The sequence below is a fragment of the Ceratotherium simum genome, chromosome 27 (assembly GCF_057802395.1).
Source record: "Ceratotherium simum simum isolate JZ-2026a chromosome 27, ASM5780239v1, whole genome shotgun sequence".
In the NCBI taxonomy this organism is placed as follows: domain Eukaryota; kingdom Metazoa; phylum Chordata; class Mammalia; order Perissodactyla; family Rhinocerotidae; genus Ceratotherium; species Ceratotherium simum.
Window position 1 is genome coordinate 42,467,946 of NC_141926.1, and position 19,387 is coordinate 42,487,332.

The 19,387-nt window shown below is 36.1% G+C and overlaps 1 protein-coding gene across 1 annotated transcript in view; it reads left to right on the forward strand.

Annotated features, from left to right (window-relative positions):
• Window positions 1-12,611, forward strand: part of LOC147913490 (uncharacterized) — a 63,779-nt gene extending 51,168 nt beyond the window's left edge. Inside the window, exons 2-4 of the mRNA XM_087418218.1 lie at window positions 8,699-8,857; window positions 11,506-11,567; window positions 12,481-12,611. Of these exons, the coding sequence (XP_087274344.1) occupies window positions 8,699-8,857; window positions 11,506-11,567; window positions 12,481-12,548 (289 nt within the window). The 3' untranslated portion in view covers window positions 12,549-12,611. The remainder of the gene's footprint in view (window positions 1-8,698; window positions 8,858-11,505; window positions 11,568-12,480) is intronic.
• Window positions 12,612-19,387: the final 6,776 nt, after the last annotated feature.

The following is a 19,387-nucleotide window of genomic DNA, read 5'->3' on the forward strand; positions in this document are numbered from 1 at the left end:
TTTTAGTTAGAATATTTCCTATAGCCAATGCCAATTTTTTGGTTGATCTAGAGAATTAGCATATAAAAAAAAGATAAGAATAAGTAATAATTGCGTAGTAATAATAGTTGGAACAGTGTATTCTTATACTCTCTAATGGAGGCATTATTATCTCCTATACTTTACACGTGAGGGTAAGGAGGGTTAAAGGAGTTAAATTATTTGTTCAAAACCTTAATAGCCATTAAAAAGCTCCTCTGACGCTATGCCTTCTCACATCACAAGAACAGAATTTTTATACATCTCACCCTGGGGTGTTTCAAAGCCATTTATTTAAAATATTCATATTGTACTTGAAAATAAGAGGTTAAATGTTATAGATAAGCAAGGAAATCAGAGATTACAAAAAGAACAAAAAGAAAACATTACACAAGAAGGTTTGTCAGCAATGAGAAAGGCTTGAAGAAATGTATGCCTGAGAAAACAGTGGTTCAGCTTGAAAGATATGCAAAGATAACAGGGGGATTTAGGATTTAGGATTTAGGATTTAGGGGGATAAAGAAATTGTTTAGAGAAATAATAGGGAAAAAGAAAAAATAACATCACAGGGAAACCAAAGGCTAGCTTTGTCAGCTTTTATCTTTGTGTAAAATGAAGGGCGTGTGCACGCTGACGCCTCTTGCACGTGGGCTGACGTATTTGATATATCCAGAAGGCACCTCCTGACTGTCGGCAGTCAGCACGGGAAGAGCAACTCAAACACTAATAACTGGAGTTTCCCATTTTTGACTGGTCATTTCATCTTTCTAATGGATTGAGCTGGAACAGAGCTAAATAATTCCCAAGTGACAAGTTATTTCCCTAGAAGAGAAATAATTTACTCTGAGGATAGGGCATGGCAACTATGAATCTTTACAGTAAAACCAGTTTTCCTTTTTTTTAATTGTCTTTCTAAACAAGTTTGAAGGCTGAGAGGTTTCTTTTCAGATTTTTAAAAAGCAACGCAAGTAGGAAAAAGAAATGATTTATGTTGCTGATTATTACAAAATAATAAATATATAGCTATCTTCCCTAGTTTAGCTCAATTTAAACTAAAAATAATTAAAAGATGTATAGAAAGCTTATTTTAAATAATATTTTGTGTCTATCTTGATTTTAAGGGAAATATGTATTTTAAAAGACTTACATCTAAAAAGTATCAGATGAGAATAAATTATTGACAATAAATTCTTTAGCGGTCTTGGATTATGGAAGAAGCAATGTGCGACTACTAGCGAATGAGAACATGGCGATGCTGGAGAAGATGCCTTGCAAAGCGTCGAGTCTCATTCACGGAAATGTTATCACTGTAATCAACTTCCAGTAAACACAGAAAGACCACAGTTCATTTATATTTATTTTTCATTCCTAATATTTGACTGTATACTGATTTTTCTGGTTTATTTTCTTCACACAGCAATTACACTTCCTAAAGGTCTATTTTGCATGACAATTTTGTTTTATCACTTAAGATTTATAATACAAAAGAGTAGCTTTGTACCCCTTAATGCCTTACTACCCAGGTAAATTCTTTAACAAAGGTCTATTGGCGTGTTTTGCATTTTTGTTACTGCAAACCTGTACGTGAAAAATTAGTAAAGTGTAATATTCTGTACTGAGAAGCTGTAAATAGCTCAGAATTATTAGTTTGTTTTACCAAATGACCTACTAATGAATTCCCAAATATATTATTTAATGCAAACGAGTAGTCAATTCTTTTTAAGCCAATTAAGCCACTACACATTCAAAGTTGGAACAGTGGTTTTTTTCTTGTATGACCTACCAAGGATCCACAACTTTACTTTGCATTGTACTCTCCAATAATATCGAATTAGACTTTGTGACCATTGTTTAGGAAACATGCAGAAAACTATCTTCATGCCATAAGGCTTTTATCTGTTTCATTTCTTTTCTACACAAGAGATAGCAAAGAAGTTCACATAGGCATACATTTTCAGAGACTGTTTCAGAAGATGCAACATAATTGCTTTGCACAGAGAAGCATTTACTGGTTTGTTTTTGTTGTTGTCTGAAAGCTAGTTTTACTTTTTCCCTGCACAACTTATAGATAACTACAAAAATCTCCTTTGCAGTTGTTCTGAGTTCTGAGCTGCAGTAATTCTCTTGGGAAAAGAAAAAAAAGCTCCAAGATGATTTCTAGAATTGCTTTGCTTGACTATATGTCCAGTGTTCTAAATTTTATTAAACGTCTAATGATATTGTTGACATAGAGATACTTTTGAAAGTTACCCATTTACATACATTTTATAATAGCTACTCAGAGAAAGCATTTATTAAAGTATCTAGAAGGCCCCAATTTCAAAGATTTTAATATTTTTAGTATACTTGTCCTGCTATATACACAGTAAACCATAGTCTCTGATAATCTTTGATATATTGTCAACTATTATGTACTCTATAAATTACTTCAATATGTTCACTTAAAATATCCATTTAAGTGGGAATGTCTTAATGTACACAATACCTAGTACTATGCAAAGTGAAAATGAGCTTTTTTCGTTACTGTTTATATAGAGAGCCATTAATTCACATTATCAGTTGGTAGAATCATATTGGTTGACAAAATGTACATTCTCTCCTGTATTTCCCTCCATTGTGAATCTTGAGCTATTACACTGTCCATTTAAATGAAAGTCACAATTGGCTTCCCATTTTATTATTAAAAAAGAGGACTCTCTTTTTTTCACTTGGCCCTTTTATCTTTTGACCTTAGGTTAATAAATATAAGAAACAATCTAAACATAAAGATTAACTTAATGTTAATATCTTCTAGGTATTAGATCTTTCTGCTTTGTTGGGTAGGAAGTCAACATTAAAGGAAAATGAGCACTTAAAATGCTATTTCATCACTCTGTTTGAACCTTCGAGGTACTAAAGGTAATACACAAAAGGGAAAAGAAATGGAATCAAAATGTACAAGTACTGGTATATTTGATGTCACTTTCTTCTTTTGAGGTTCTGCTTATTTTCAGAGAAAACAAATTCTTACAAAGCATGAAAATTCAGTTTTCATATTTTGTGAATATTGTTTTAATGGGGATTCTTTTAATAAAGTACCTAAGACTTTCAAACTATTGAAGTTGATTGAAAAAGCAGTGGGGTTTATCTTAGGGCCAACAGGTAAAAATCTATAAAGACAGGCTAAAAAACGTTAAATGCTCTCTTGGGAAGAATATAATTAAGAAAAATTTCACTGAAATACACAGAACTGAACATGATAGAAATAATGTCAAGCAGACTATTTTCCACTTAAGGAAGATAACAAGATGAGGGTTCAGGAATGGGACTAAGGGAAAAAGGAAATTCAAGGCAGATGTCAGGAAGTACTTTTTCATAAAATGGATCACAAATACTTGGGAAAGAAGTCTAAATAGAAAAACTAAGGTTGAAGTGAAATCATTGGCTATAGGGATTGAAGAAATTTTAGTATACATTTTAAATGTGGAACATAAGAGAATACATAATTATTTTTATAGTTTGACATGTTTATTTTTAAGTTCAATTTAACAGACCCAAAATAAAGTCATGCAAATCAAACTAACTATAAATTATGAAAAAAGAAAAACAGTCGTGGTACTAGTTTTACTAAATAAACTCTTTGACCTACTGCATGTAAATCACTAATTCGACAAGTGACTCTGGGAGGGACCCTGCCCTTCTCATTTTGAGTGATTATTGCAGTGCCTCTACTCAGGCATTAGTATTCCATCTCTGAGTCTTCTTAATATAGTCACTTTACTTAAAGTCATAGAATCATATACTTTTGAGAACTGCCAGTATCCTAAAGATCATTAGATTTGATTCCCTAAATTTTATAGGAATTAAATGAGTATATATTAAACTGCAGGGCCAGAGCCCAAAATCAGAACTTCTAACACCGCCTCCTAATTTCTTGCTCTGGAGGAACTCAGAACAACAGACTCAAGACTCTTTTCTTCCCTCCTCCCCAAGCTCTCTTGACCTCCTATTTTGCACATTTCTAGCCCTGGACCTAGAATCAGTTATTCTCAGAAGCCCTGGGGAATAGTTTTTATAGAACATAACCTGGGCTTTTTCAGTAAACAGAATTAGGATATTTAATTTTTAAAAAAATTATAAGATCATCCTGATATTTCCATTTTGTATTAAATATCATAGAGTCGATCATTTTGATTTTAAAATTATATCTCTTCTTTTATATACTGAAGATCTATGCCTAATAACCTTGGCATAATTTATTTGTTTTATTCTCAACAGACATAAAAACGTTCAAAATGAAAATATCAATATTGCAACTAACAATGTCTTATGTATACATTTGAAAGTTGTTTTTGTTTTCAGAATGCACTCTGTTAAGTATGCAAGTCCAAATCTATGTTCTAAAAAGCATTTGAAGGAGTTATTGTCTTCATGCAGTCTGTCAGCAGCTTGAAAAACACACATTTTTTCAGTTGGCTTCTCAGGTTTAGGAAATCTTTTTCCATCGGATTTTCCTTTTCAATTCCATTTTATTTTTTGAATATTTAAAATATTTTATTTCAAACTCAATATTGAATAACAAATAATATTCAAAGAAATATTATTCCCATCCTGTCCTCTCCCTTATGCTCTCCTTCTACAAAGATAATGATTTATTAATGTTTTTCTTCATACTTAAACGTTGCCATTTATGAATTTGCAGAAATATAGTATTGCAGTAACTCTACTCATCCAGTTGTCAAAACCAGAAACCAGAGAATCATTTGTCTGCTGTTTAATTTGTTTCTTCTCTTAGATTTCATGAATCTTTTCTCTCTACAACTTATGCAATGGTGTTTTTTTTCCTGTGCACATCTAACAGCCATCAAATTATCACCCTGCCAACAATCATTTCTCTGTCCAAACCATCATCCACAGAACATAGAAAGTTATTTTTTTATTTAAATATACACTATAATACCTTTCATTGATTCCACATCACCTCCAGAGCCAAGATTCAAATTCAAATCTTCAGACTAAAAATTAAATCCTTTTTCTAGTACAAATATTTCCCTCCCTAAGTCTAAGATGTCTTAATGCCCAGGACATTTTTGAATCACCTTCTTTTGCTACCAATTTACCTATGTTCAAAGAAAGTGAAACATCTTTCATATTACATAAAATTATATAATTATATATTATATAAGAAGAAAATGTTGCCATGAAAAAACAAAAATAAGCTTTATGAGCTTTAATAAAGTAATATGTTTTGATTTTAGTTGCGTAATACATATTTAATGATAAAATTAGCAAGCATAGCCCTAAAAGATCAAGTATTATTTTTTAGCCACTGATCTACAGATTTGCCTAAATCCATAGTATAGCACATTTGGGATGGACACATGAATTCAGATGCTTTGGGTCCTGGATCTAAGACCTTAAGTGACTTCAGAAAAACAGAGATCTCACGTGAATGTAGAGACATATAATAAGATACATACACCTCACCAAAAAAACACTTTTTCCTACAAACTTCCTATACTCCCTGTGATTCATGAAACACAAATATTTATGGATCTTTGATTTAAAGCTTTAGCCTAAAGCCATGTCTTTAATAGGGCATAATTTAGCTTGATTATTTGTGTTGTCTGTATATACCGAATACTCATTTTACTACTCATAGAAATTTCAAATCAAGAAACTGAATATATACACTTAGCTTAATATTAAAGACCTATTGATATTTTATTCTAACTGTTCTAACTAGGCAAATAAAACCCTTGGACAACAGTCTAGTTATGTACCAATTTCTCTCTATAAGTATAAACCATGTTTATCTAATGTATTTTTGGCTTACAAAAGGTAATGAAAAGCCTATATTGAAATCATATTATGCACTTGTTGAATGTGCAATAATTATATGTTAATGACATACTTAAAATTCATTCATTCAAAAGAGTTTTGCTAACCATTAAATTCAAGTAATTCTGCCAGGCTGTGGGGAATAGAGGGCATCAAAATTAATAACGCTGCATTATTATTCTTAAAGAGTTTACAATATAGAAAGGCAGAAAGCTTAATAGTCACTGTTCTGCAAAGTAGTATGAAATAAATGCTATGAAATTCCCTTGCCCCTCCCTAAAAAAGAACCAAAATAGATGAGGAGCAAACAAAATTACTTAGGAATTTCCTGGTGGAATTTTAGTTCTTAGAAGGGAGAGCTTGGGGGAAGCAGCTTGGAAACAGTGTCCAGGGGAAAAGCTACAGGATGGAGAAGGAGCTGGAGCTGGAAGGCAGCATCATGGAGAGGTTTGCAGGTCAAGGAGGCTTTTTCCAAGGAAAGTGACTGTGGATGTCAGAGACCGAATGATACAGTTAGTAGGAAGGGAGATGTTCTGGAGAAAAATGTTAACTTAGAAAGTGGCCTAATTATGGATAAGCCAGTCTTGATAGTTCAAGTGAAATCTCAATATGTTGTTCTGGTCTTGTTAAAATTCTCAAATGCAAATGTTTATTGCTTGCTGATGAGCCTCTCTCAGAAGAAAGTGTGTCAATAACTGTGAAGGGGCTGAGATTTACCCTACTTGCAAGTTAACAAGTTAGCCTGCCACAGTTTCATAGATTCTGGTAGAAAACACAAAACTTCTGGGCAAGAGACAAGGGGCATTACGCTTCACAGTAAAGCGGTAGCAGGACTGCCCACGTTTCCTCGTGCTGGTTCCTCGAGCCCTCACTCCTGCAGGAAGATCAAGTCTCTTAACTGAGTGCTTGGATCCAAGATGATACCTGCAGAAGAAGACCTGGGCACTAAGTCCAATTATGTGTACTGCGAGAAAAGCTCCACAGATAATTTTGATTTACAGTCTTTGTTAAAAACAATTCAATAAAGAGTAAATTTAAAAAACAACAGATAAGCTTGGATAGCATTGGAAATGTAGCAATTACTGGTCAAGTCTCTATTGCATGTAAATTTTGAATGTGTCCAGCACCATGCCAGAAGTAGAAGGGACAAAAGAAATCTTAGGTGAAATCTGTGTTTTCTAAGAATTTACATTTTGACTGGGAATATAAAAATGTAAACATAAATCAGAAAAAAAAAATAAGTACTTAGAATACAGACTAAAAGTATAGTAGATACGTACATAGAAAAGTTTCAAAATAATACTTCTTACAATAATATATCAGATTATGGTTCATTAGTTAGGAAATGGTTATCATACGTGCAAAATAAGCTGTTTCAACATTTCAACATTTATGTTTCCACTTTACCTGTAATGAGAGGCAGTATACACGGTCATTAAAGGTCTACACCCCGCGTCAACACCTTAGTTGAAATCCAGCTCTTAGGACAGGTTATGTTGACCTCCCCGGGCGTCTATCCCTCATCCACAAAAAGGGCATAATAATTGTATCGAATTCATGGATGGGGATAAAGCTTTAAAAGTTAATATATGTAAAATTCTTGCAAAAGTGTCTGTGACATAGTAACCACTCTGTATGTTTTAGCTTCCACTGTTATTTCCAGGTACCAAGTGCTTGTCACTGTCAGGACACATATTTATTTACTGGATGCTATTTCTTACAAGAGTAGGTACCACTTGGATTTATCATATCTGCAACACCTGCACATGTCAGATCTATTACAGTCATGTTATACTTACTTAAGAAAGGGTGGGCAGGGGGTGGGGGGAAGAGAAGGGAAGAAAGAAGGAGGAAAACAAGAGAATTGCAAAAACAGTGAATGAAAACGGTCCCTTCCCTTGAAAAGCTCACATTTTATCAGGAAGACAGACATGCATGCATTTAATTTAAATACAGTTGGAATATTTTGTTGAGGAATAAGGAAAGGGTGAGGAATCAAGGTGGCTATCTGAAGAAGGGGAGATTTGCAGAGGTTAGGGGAGGTCGTGGGTGGAGAGTATTCTGTGCAAGGGAAGTAGCATAAACAGACGTGGAGATGGCAAAAGGCATGGAATCTATAAAGAGAAATGAGCTCACTGTGGCCTCAGTGTCTCGCTCATGGGGAAAATTGAACACCATGAAGCTGTCGTGGTGAATCAGATCCAGACTGAGTAGGATTTGGTCTGTCATTACATTTTCATATTGAACAAGATGAATGCAAAGTTTTTTTTTTTTTTTTTCTGTTTTAATGTTTTTTGATTTGTCTCTATTTACTTATGTATATATTTTACATTTCAGGTATTTTTACAGTTGTTTTGAAGAAAAAGATAAAACGCTTTGCTTTAATTTTGCTAGTTTGGGGTAATTTTGTATGGTGGCTATTCATGTTAAAAATAAGTATGTGTAACATGTTTTATCACTCTGCCATTGGAAATTTGATGCAGTCCCCATGCTAAAAAGCCTTCTGAATAATTAAGACATAGGGCTGTGATTCAAACCCTGGGTTGAAAAGGGCCTCAGGTTTTTCTGCCCACCCACTGTTGAATCCGCTCTACAATATCGCCACCAAGTGGTCAGAGAAACCCCGAGGGAGGAGCTGGCCTGACTTCACCCCACAAACAGAACTACAGAGAGCTCAACTTTAAATAGAATCAATAAAAAGTGCTGTGTTTAACTTAAAACATGTACAATACTGACGTTTAATGCCCCCAGTTCTTAAAGAAGACTCATCTCTTTTTCAAATAGAGTTTGAGGATTAGATTTGAAAGTTACTTTCTAACCCTAAAAATATTCATTTTAAAACATTTCGTTCCATACATAGTGTTCTGGACCGAAGACAGAGAAAGAAAAAGGAGCCTGGAATTAGCGAACATGAGCAGAAGTACAGCAAAAGGAAAGCAAGAACGCAGGAAAAGGAACAGACAACACCCTGGAAATGCAGAGTGCGCCCCTGCTGTTTGCCTTTGCATTTTATTTTTAGGTAAGAAATGAGCAGAACTTTACTATAACAGATTCATTAGTGTCACAAGTAATGTCAGGTCGGCTAGTGTTCTTATCGACCCGAGCAGTAAACACTTGGATGTTTAAAACACTTGGCAAGACATAGGCAGAATCTGAAATGAGTTGCATGATCACAAATAACGACGTTTGTGCTGCTTGTTCCTAAATATACACAGGGTTCTGGCTTCTGATGCCAACTCAGTTTCAGGAAATAATTCTATTGGGCTGATGCTACAAATCCTTATTGGTCTCATAAAACAACTACAATAACAAAAATAAAACTACATAAAATACTTGATCCAACTCTGAACCAAAACAAAACTTTCTGTGGAAAAAAGAACATATTTACTCTATGAGAACAGCAGGTAACAGTCGTCGTTCCTTATCTCAATAAGGACAGCATTGTTTATGGATAAAAAATAATATCCCCTCTGGAGCTTGCAATTCTAAGTAAATCTTTTCTAAATTAGTTTCATTATCATAGGGGAAACCATCAAACCATAGGTAGCATAAAATGTGGCAACAAGATATGTTATGTCCCAATACTATTGCCAAAATTTTACTCCCACACACCTCAACAGTATTTTTATTCATTTACATATTTTTATATCCTGATTTGTTCCAGAGTCACACATACATGCACACCCCAAAAGGATTTAGTGTGTAGCTAAGAGACTTAGAGTGAAGAGAAAATAAGAGAGGGAAAAATATAAAACCAAGCCTCAAAAGCCATAGTAGGCGGTCCAGTGAAGTTGCTAAAAGCAAGAGACAATCATTAGATGAACCTAAAAATAGTCTCTAAAACCTTATTTCTCAGACTAGCTGGACCATAATTATTGTCATTTCAAAACCGCTCATTCTGTTGACTGTGTCTCCACTCTCCATGGCTGCCATCCAAGGTCTTTAGAGTCTTGCGCTGCAGTCTGTCAGGATGACTGGATGTCGCTCTTGGGTACCCTTGCTGATGAGAAAGTCAGCATAGCTTTTAGGACTGGGTGTGGGAGAGCGCCCTGAAATGATGGACTCATTTTCCCCTTTGAAACTACGTAGAGAATCTCTCCTATCACAGGCTGCTCTCCTAGAACCCGCTCTTCGGGCGTCTGAAGTTAGTGGGATCAGCAGAACAAGCTTTTACAGCTGGACCTGAAAGCCTCCGTTTTTCCTCTGGCGGGGGGGTGGGCTCTTTGTTGTTATATCTCAGTTAGGATTTGTTCTTAAATATTACTACAAAGCAAGTTAGGTTTTTTTCTTTTTTTGGAGGAGGGATAGGGCAGATGGTTAAACAAGTAGAAGCAAAGCCTCTACATTTTGAGAAATAAATCCACATTATGCAATTTTCAACTTATTTGATTAAATGGAAAGATATTTTAAATGTAGCTTGTGATCAAATACAACTGAAGGTTTAATAAAATTTACTGAAAACAAAAATACAATCTTCTCTATGTGACTTGAATCATAGTACCTCATTCAAATATAGTCCCTAGAAATATCCATTTCTATTTGTCTAATAGTAAAAACCAACTATGCAAAATTTATAACTTCATAGCACTTATGTTATGCCAGTCAGTGTATACTATTTATACATAATAATCTGTTTACCTTTGCAAAACCCCTATGAGATAGGAATTATTGCTATGTGACAATGAGAAAACTGAGGCACAGAGAGATTAAGTAACTTGCCTAGCAGGTTGGTGAGAGAGCCAGGACTCAACAAACACCCTCGGTCTGGCTCCCAAGCCCATAATCTCATCTACTAGGCTATGCTGCCTCTCAGAGAGGTGTCAGGTTTCTATGCTGACATCTCTTCCAGTACTAGGTTTTTAGTTTTATCCTCATTCATTTTGATCCCAGAACCAGGCCATTGTAACTTTATTTGGACAGTAATTACATAATCTGAGATTATTTAGGTAGACTGACAAAACAATAAACCAGATTAATCGTTGGTGTGATATGTCTCTTTTATAGAATCAGGGAAGACATTTTAACATTCCGTGGCTTGGTTTTTTCATTTACAAAGTTGGGATATTTGTATCATTTGTTTCCCAATCATAAATGGAAACCGAGCATGAATGTGATTATATAAACCAAGATAGTTAAACTTCTGAGAGATCAGTGTTGTATAAAGTAGTACTCGAATTGGTAGGGCATCTCCCTAAGGAGTCAGCTTAATTTTTTCTCAACTGGTAAAGTACATGGACCGTGGGTATAGGATCCCCTGGGACGAATGCAAAAATGTAATTATGAGACCTTTACTTAGAGCTACTCTATCAAAATTTCTGGAAGTTTGGCACAATAAAAACATGCATTTATTACACTCCCATGTGATTCTTATATATTAGAATTTGATAATCATTGCTCTTGAACAAGCCTTGGTTCTCCAACCTGCTGACACATTCATTTCACCTGGGAAAAAAGTAAACCAAATAAATCAGAATCTTGGGTGGTTATGGGGCCTGAGCATCTGATACTGTTAAAGCCAGCTGCCTGACATCACCTGTGCACTCAGGCCTGAGAACCACTGCCTGCCTTCAAGTTCACAGAAAACCACGGAGAGTCCACCTTTTCTGATTTCTATAATTTAAGAATGATAACTATGTCACTAACTATAAAAATGATCATCTTTGCCAGGTATTCTTTTCGACCTGTGAAAATCACGTTGAAATGCATGTCCCAGCCTCACTTTCACAAGAGTAAGTGTCCCGGCAACTACTGTACTGATTTCCTCTTCACCGTTACAACAGGAGCATCCGTAGTCCAGCAAGATCATGTAACGATGGGCTTGATTACATGGCTTCTGGGGTGGTTTATAATTGTGTTGGTGGAGTGTCCTGCCCTGACAGCATATGAACATACTAGGGAACGAAATGCTTTCGTGCACGCTAATCTTCAAGCCGCAGTTATGCTCATGAGACTTAAATACTGTTTATGAGTGATGCTCTACAGCCCATTAAATCTCCTCACTTTTTCCATATGGAAATGCTTTGCTTAAAACTGTTGCCTAGGGACAGAGGAAAAAAAGAGGAAATTATTTTTAAAATATGTTGGGATTTTTACAGGGACCTGCTACATACTGTATACTCAAGTGACAATTCTGAATGGACCGTGATGACCCAAGACTTTAATTTTGTGATTTAGTCTGACATTAACATCTTGACTTCCCAGTTCAACAAATTCAAGTTCAACAGCATAATGAAGCTAGATGCCACAGTTAATGCTGCTTTCGGAATGTACTTTAGGGAAATTGATTTAGGCCCTTTTTATCCTGGGGAAATATGATTTTATGCTCTTAACTTTGAAAATGAAAACAATATGTAATAAGATGAACACAGATATGCACAACAAAAATATATGGTTCTTAAGAACCGGTGGGCTAGAGACATGTCCCCAAGTCACTCTGGTTAGCAGAAGTAATAGATATTTGGAGAGAAAGGCTGATAAGTGATAGAGAAAAGTAAATATGGCATTACATAGAGAAATATGACCACAGTTTCTGATAGTTATCTTAGCTTAAAAGCCTTAAGAAACATGTCACCCTTCAAGATAATCCAGGGGAGGAGTTATCACTGCCTTGCACACAACAGAGGACTAATCAAATTTTCTCAGCCAACAGAGACATCCATGGATTTGAAAAGGCCTGCAGATGGTGTTCACAAATGACACCTTGGAGATGATGGCATCAGCTTTACAGACAAGGTAAAAATCCAGTGGTTGGGATTTTTCCAGCACGTGTTCCATTTAATGACAATAAAAAGTAACTTATATATACTGTTTTGCACATTGTACTTACTATTCTGCAAGAAAAATGCAATATAGTAAACAAAGGCAAAACAGATCCATGTATGGTTAGGCAATGGTGTGTTTCCACACACTTTGAAGTCCTTTTTCCTTCATTTCAGTTATATCCTGTTGCTCCATGCCACCAAGCACCTGGTACCTACTTACTTAGGACTAATAAATCAGTGATTTCTGTGACGACCAGGTATCTTATGTAACTACTCCATCCCCAGAATCTTTCTATAGTGACCATTTTAGACTTACAATCCAAGAAGACTACATTTGACACACCAAGGTAGAGTCAACAGGCCATTATGTTTTAAAACAATACAACTCAAAAAGTGCTCGTCCATGATGTGATCAGGAGATTGCTCTAGAAAATAAATCAATGTACCATTTCCTTCCTCAAGAAAATCTTTCCAAAAAAATGTCAGCTGAATCTAACAGTGTGCTTTGTATTAAAATTGATTTACATCCTGGTGCAAGCTCCTTATCTTGGTGCAGACCAGTAGCAAGTACTTCACAAACTTGGCAGCCATCTGAGGACTAGATTTTGAGTAAAACTGCTTAAAATATTCACTTACCTCTGTAATGCCTGTTGTGAGTTGGATGGTAGCCCCCCAAGATTATGTCCCTATCCTAACCCCCAGAACCTGTGAACATGACCTTATTTGGAAAAAGGATCTTTGCAGGTGTTACTAAGTATCTTGAGATGAGATCATGCTGGATCATCTAGGTGAGCCCTAAGTTCAATGTCAAGTGTCCTTACAAGGGAGAAGACACAGGGAGAAATTGGAGAAGACCATCTGAAGACAGACAGAGGCAGAGACTGGAGTTATGCAGTCACAAGCCAAGGAACACCTGGAGCCATCAGAAGCTGGAAGAAGCAAGGAAGGATTCTCCCCTAGAGCCTTGAGTGGGAGTGTGCCCTCCAGAACTATGAAAAAATAAATTTCTACGCAAGCGGTTGGGTGCGCGCGCTCCGCTGCGGCGGCCCGGGGTTCGCTGGTTCGGATCCCGGGCGTGCACCGACGCACTGCTTGGCAAGCCATGCTGTGGCGGCGTCCCATATAAAGTGGAGGAAGATGGGCACAGATGTTAGCCCAGGGCCGTCTTCCTCAGCAAAAAAAGAGGAGGATTGGCGGATGTTAGCACAGGGCTGATCTCCTCACAAAAAAAAAAAAAAAAAAAAAAAAAAAAATTTCTATTGTTTTAAGCCACCCAATTTGTGGTAGTTTTTTACGCTAGGCCTAGGAAACTAGCACAATACCGTAGCTTTTTATTGAGAAGTTATTTAGAAGTTAACACTTCTAAAACTGTTATCACATACATTCTTTAAGAATATATTTTTGAGAATATAACATAAATATATATATACATATATAAATATATATATTTGTCAAGGACAGTGATTTCACAAGAAATTAACATTTAATGGGGTTGCAATTCTTAATTTTTAAAGTTCTTATAATTAATCAAGCAAAGGACTCTCTCATTTAGTTCAAGTACATTTAATTGTCTGCTAAACACTAAGAATTAAATTAGCCACTTGTCACAAATACCTCTACCATATTTTTTGTAAGTGGAAGGGACTTTTTCTCTTCCACAGAAATGCCATGCCATGAATTGTAATAACAACAAATTGGACAGGAATTTATGGGATGTGTTCATCATCTGTGAATTTCACAGATTTGTTCTGATTTCTGCATACATATATAAATTTACCTAAATATACAGAAATACAAACACACTGATATCACTAGGGGCGAAAGTTGAGAAGACATTCCTATGTGGGTTCATGATTTAAGTGTAAGAAATTCCCCTCAGTATTCTATTTCCAAGTGCAAATAGATTTGGAAAATGATTGCGAGAATGCACTATGATTAACCCAACCATTTTATGTTTTGTTCTCTTCTTTCAAACGGGAAGGAATAGCTTGAGTCTCATCACAGCAGACCGCAATGCACAGGCTCTGATTCCTAGCCCGGCAGGAGTAAACCCTTTCGGGATCTCTCAGCAATGTCACTTTTCCCATTCTCAAAGCACGTCTCCTACAATTCACCGCGAACGGTCGCACCTGCGTGGTACATTCACATTCACTGCTGGAGCTGCCAGAAAGTGACTTGCAGTCACCATGTTTCTGTTAAAATTAGCTGGCTTTCTGTCTATGAAACATCTGCTTTGAGTGATACTGTCGCAGCTGTGATGATCTAATAGTAAGCTAAGCACTTCAGCATTCAATTGTACAAAAGGGGCTTTGAGGAGAATGATAAATGACCTAAATTAGATGACGACTTCTAAGTACCTAATTTTAACCTTGCGCGTAATGAATGCTTTTTCCTCCAGCTTCTTTGCACCTGTGGCTCTTGGAAAGTGAGTAAAACGCGCCTGCTTGTTTAATTCAAGTCGCCGCAGCAGCGCCTGAGGTGGTGGAATGAACCACCACATTGCGCCTAACACCTTCGTCTTCTTTTCGGTTTCCTGTAATTTCCAAGGATCTTAAAAGGCAGAACTTTCTCCCGAGATGCACATGTACCATAGAAATAAATATACAAACCTACTTATCATCTTTAAGAATTTTTTTCATATTTTTAACATATTTCATTTTTAGACTAATCAATATTTTTTCTCTAAAAGCTTTCTGCAATGACAGTATTTTGATTTAATTTTATAGTTACATGTCTACATTGTTAGGTAAATACGTGCGCTAGATAATATATGATTATTAAGAAGGTGCTTATCCATCCTTTAGGTTCTAGTGTTGGAAACGAACCCCTTCTCTCGTACTATTGCTGTCTTTTTGCATACCCACGCTGAAGATAGAATAATGAAATGATTCTTACCATCTTTAAATCAATATAGTAGTAATATTTCATTTACAAAATACTTTCAGAATGATATGGAATGTTGTTCGTTCCTCAGCCTAGAGTCATTGAGGTAAGTTTCCCTGTGACAGGTAAGGGAAACAAGATCCAGGTAGTTTAACTGCAATCATAAGGTGAAGTCTAAACTGATGAGTAGGTTGGGTTTGATTTTGTTTTTATTAGTTTATTACGTGTTCCTGCCAGCATATATTCTTGATAAAGGAAAGGGACTCCTTTCAACATTGTTTCAACCATTGGTCAAAATGCTATGCCTTCTATGTGTGAAAAGGCATAAAATGCCCCAATTTTTTATAATTTTCTTTATTAAATTCCTTTTCCAAAATTATCAGAATAAAACTTGCACCCAAGAACTGGTAAAAAATTACAGTGGTGTGTGAAGAAAGCTACTATATGATCTCCCCAAACCTTTTCCGTTTAAATCCCTGTCTCCGACAGATAAACAATGTTGTCCTTGCCCTACTATAAAAATATGCAAACATTTACACACAATGTATAGGATTTTATTGTGTTTTGTTTTGTTTTGTTTTTGGTGAGGAAGATTCACTCTGAGCTAACATCTGTTGTTAATCTTCTTCTCTTTTTGCTTGAGGAAGATTAGCCTTGAGCTAACATCTCTGCCAATCTTCCCCTATTTTATATGTGGGTCACTGCCACAGCATGGCTTGACAAGTGATATACGTCCGTGCCTGAGATCTGAACCTGTGAATCTGGGCCACTGAAGTGGAGTGCACTAGACTTCGCCACTACATCATGAGGCAGGCCCTATAGGGTTTTATTGTTAATGTGTCTTTTTAAGAAAATGTATGAATGCTATAGATATTACTTTCCAACTTGCTTTTCTCTCTTAATAATACATCATTGGCATATCTCAGGTGACTAGATAAAGAACTTAACCTAAGACATGCTCTCAATTTAGGCCACAGATGGTGTTTACTGTGGTCAATGGTGAAAGTGACCCTCTGGCCTACTGGCCCCTTGACCCCTTCCCTCTGAATGTATTTTTATGCTTCATGCTGTGGCATCAATCCAGGTTGAGACACCTAGAAGTTCCAGGTATATGCCAGGAAGAGTGGCTTCTACATATTACTGTACTTTTTCATATCTTCTGCTTTTCGTGGTTCCATCCAAAATCACACACTCCTGCTTTACCTCACCTTCTGGCAATTAGAGGACATCCTGTCTTAGAGAATGCCTCAGCCTGGGTACGTGTCTCCTGCTTCCCTTTTCCCCTTACTAGGCTGCCGTCCCTCGGAGTCTATCTAGACTGTTCCAAGTATCCATGCCCATGATGAGCTAGAAGCTACCTGGAGGGAGAGGTGAGCATGTTCTGAGGGCAGCCTCCCCTCTGTGAGGATGTTGTTACAAGCAGCTCCTCAGCCACTTTCTGAAAGACCAGGCCCATCAGAGGAGACAGATGCACGCACTGCAGGGGAGAATCACCAACTGTGCAGCCCAGGAGCACCTGAAGCCAGCGTGGGACCAGATAAAGCAGCCCCAGGAGACAGCAAAAGCTGTCTGAGCTTCAGCAGCTGCAGGTGGATTGAGCACTCCTACTATGGGGAGTTAGTGAGGGCCTGGGACCCACAGAGGCTACCCGAGGGGTCACACAAGACACGAGCTGGGTGGCTTCCTCTTCCCTCTACTGGTATATATACAAAATAACTCTTAGGTTCCATGTAGTGACAAATTGGCTGTTCTGTTCTAACCCTCAGTATTCCAAACCTAGCTGCAACATTTTTTCGTTTTCTTTTGTATTTGGCTCTGCACTTGCTGATCTCCCAATTAGTATCTACCTCAGAACTCGGCTTCCCCAAGGTTGCTAAAACCAGTGTGCATTATCCACATTTTTCTCCATATTCAAAACTGCTATTTATCATATATGTATATGCATATACTTGAAATGGACTTTCTATTATTGTTACTTTTACAAAAATGGAATTATATCATGCATACTTTTCTGCATCTTGCTTTTCTCTTTTAATATTACCTTATGGAAGTTGTTCCATAACTTCTGTAACAACTGTAATTCATTAATTGAAATGATGCAAAATATTTCACGTTATGAATGCACAGTAACGTATTCAGCATCTACCCATTCATGGACATTCGTGTTGTTTCCACATTTTTGCAAAAATAATTACTATGAGTAACATTATACTTAACATTCCATAATAAAAATATTACAGGCTAATTTTCCAGCAATGGGCTGTCAAATTTATGTCAGCACCTTTGATCCAGCCCTACCAAATAAGTGTCATTGCTTTTTACAAATTTACCAGTCTAACAGAAAATTGCCGTCTCATTTTACTTTGATTTGTATTATTTTGACTACTAATATTTACTGTTTAGGTTTGCTTTTCTGTGATTTCTCTACTTGTATCATTTCTCTGATTTTTTGCTCTTGGATTTTGGTAATTTGTCAGTTCAATATTAAAGATAATAATCCTCTGTGCTACAAAAATATGTCTATGTAGCTTGTTTTTCTGTTGACCCTACTTATGACATTTTAAAAATGCTTTCTATAGTTAAATAATCTTATCTTTTTTCTGGCTTCTAAGTTTCTGGTCTTCTTTTAGAATTCTCTCCTGTAATATTTTTTAGTCTCAGACTTATTGAAATATTTCAGTTATTTCAATATATACATAATTTGTTATTAGATGCAGTATAATAGGGTCTGTCTTCATTTGCTCGTAGGAGGATAGTCATTTATAAATTAAATCTGATTATAAACTGATTCTTTTTTGCACTGTGTTGTTTAAAATATTCTCTTTAGGGGCCGGCCCCATGGCATAGCGGTTAAGTGCGCGCTCCACTGCTGGCGGCCGGGTTCGGATCCCGGGCATGCACTGATGCACTGCTTGTCAGGCCATGCTATGGCGGCGTCTCACATAAAGTGGAGGAAGATGAGCACGGATGTTAGCTCAGGGTCAGTCTTCCTCAGCAAAAAGAGGAGGATTGGCATGGATGTTAGCTCAGGGCTGATCTTCCTCACACACACACACACACACACACACACACACACACACAAAGGCTTGACATGACCATTGTGTGAGCCAATAAATTGGGGCTTTGAAGAATGTTGGAGATTAAAAAAAAAAATTCTCTTTATACTCAGGATTTAGGAATGACTATGGATTTATTCCTTAATCTTACCTTGGGTTTGGAAAGTCCTTAAAGACTGCAGACTTAGGTCTCTAAGAGGGAAAAGCCATCTTCTGTTATTTGTGAGTTTGCTTTTTAGTTTCCAAATGTACTTGGTGTGAATTTTTAACCATCATTTTACAATAGATTTCTAATCTAATTGCTTATTGTTCAGAAAATAAAATCCGTATTACATTGATTCTTTCAAATCTTAAAATTTCCCTGTAGATTAGTATGGAATCAATTTTTATAAAAATTCTATGTATATATGTATAGTCTGTATTTTGGTGGACAAGGCAAGTCTCTATATATTTATTAGCTCAAACTGGTCAATTTCTGAAGTAAGTATACTAAATGTCCCAACATGATGTTGGATTTGGTTGATTTTCTTTGTAACATTTTTTCTATTTTTCCTTATATTTGACAAATACATGATTTTTAGCCAAAAGTATGACATTTGGGGTTTTTGTTACTTTTTTCATTACATAATATCTTTTAAATGATTTTCATTTTCAAGTTTATTCTATCAGATATTGACAATTTTTTTTAGGAGTTTATTTTGGCATTTTCTGTACAGATTTCCATGTCAATGCTTCAATATTATCTATTAGCTACATATCTCTTCAACTAAGTCCTGTAAAGCAATTATCCATTAAATTTTTTTATTTAAAATTTGTATTGTTATTATTTTTTCCACTGCTTTTAATTTA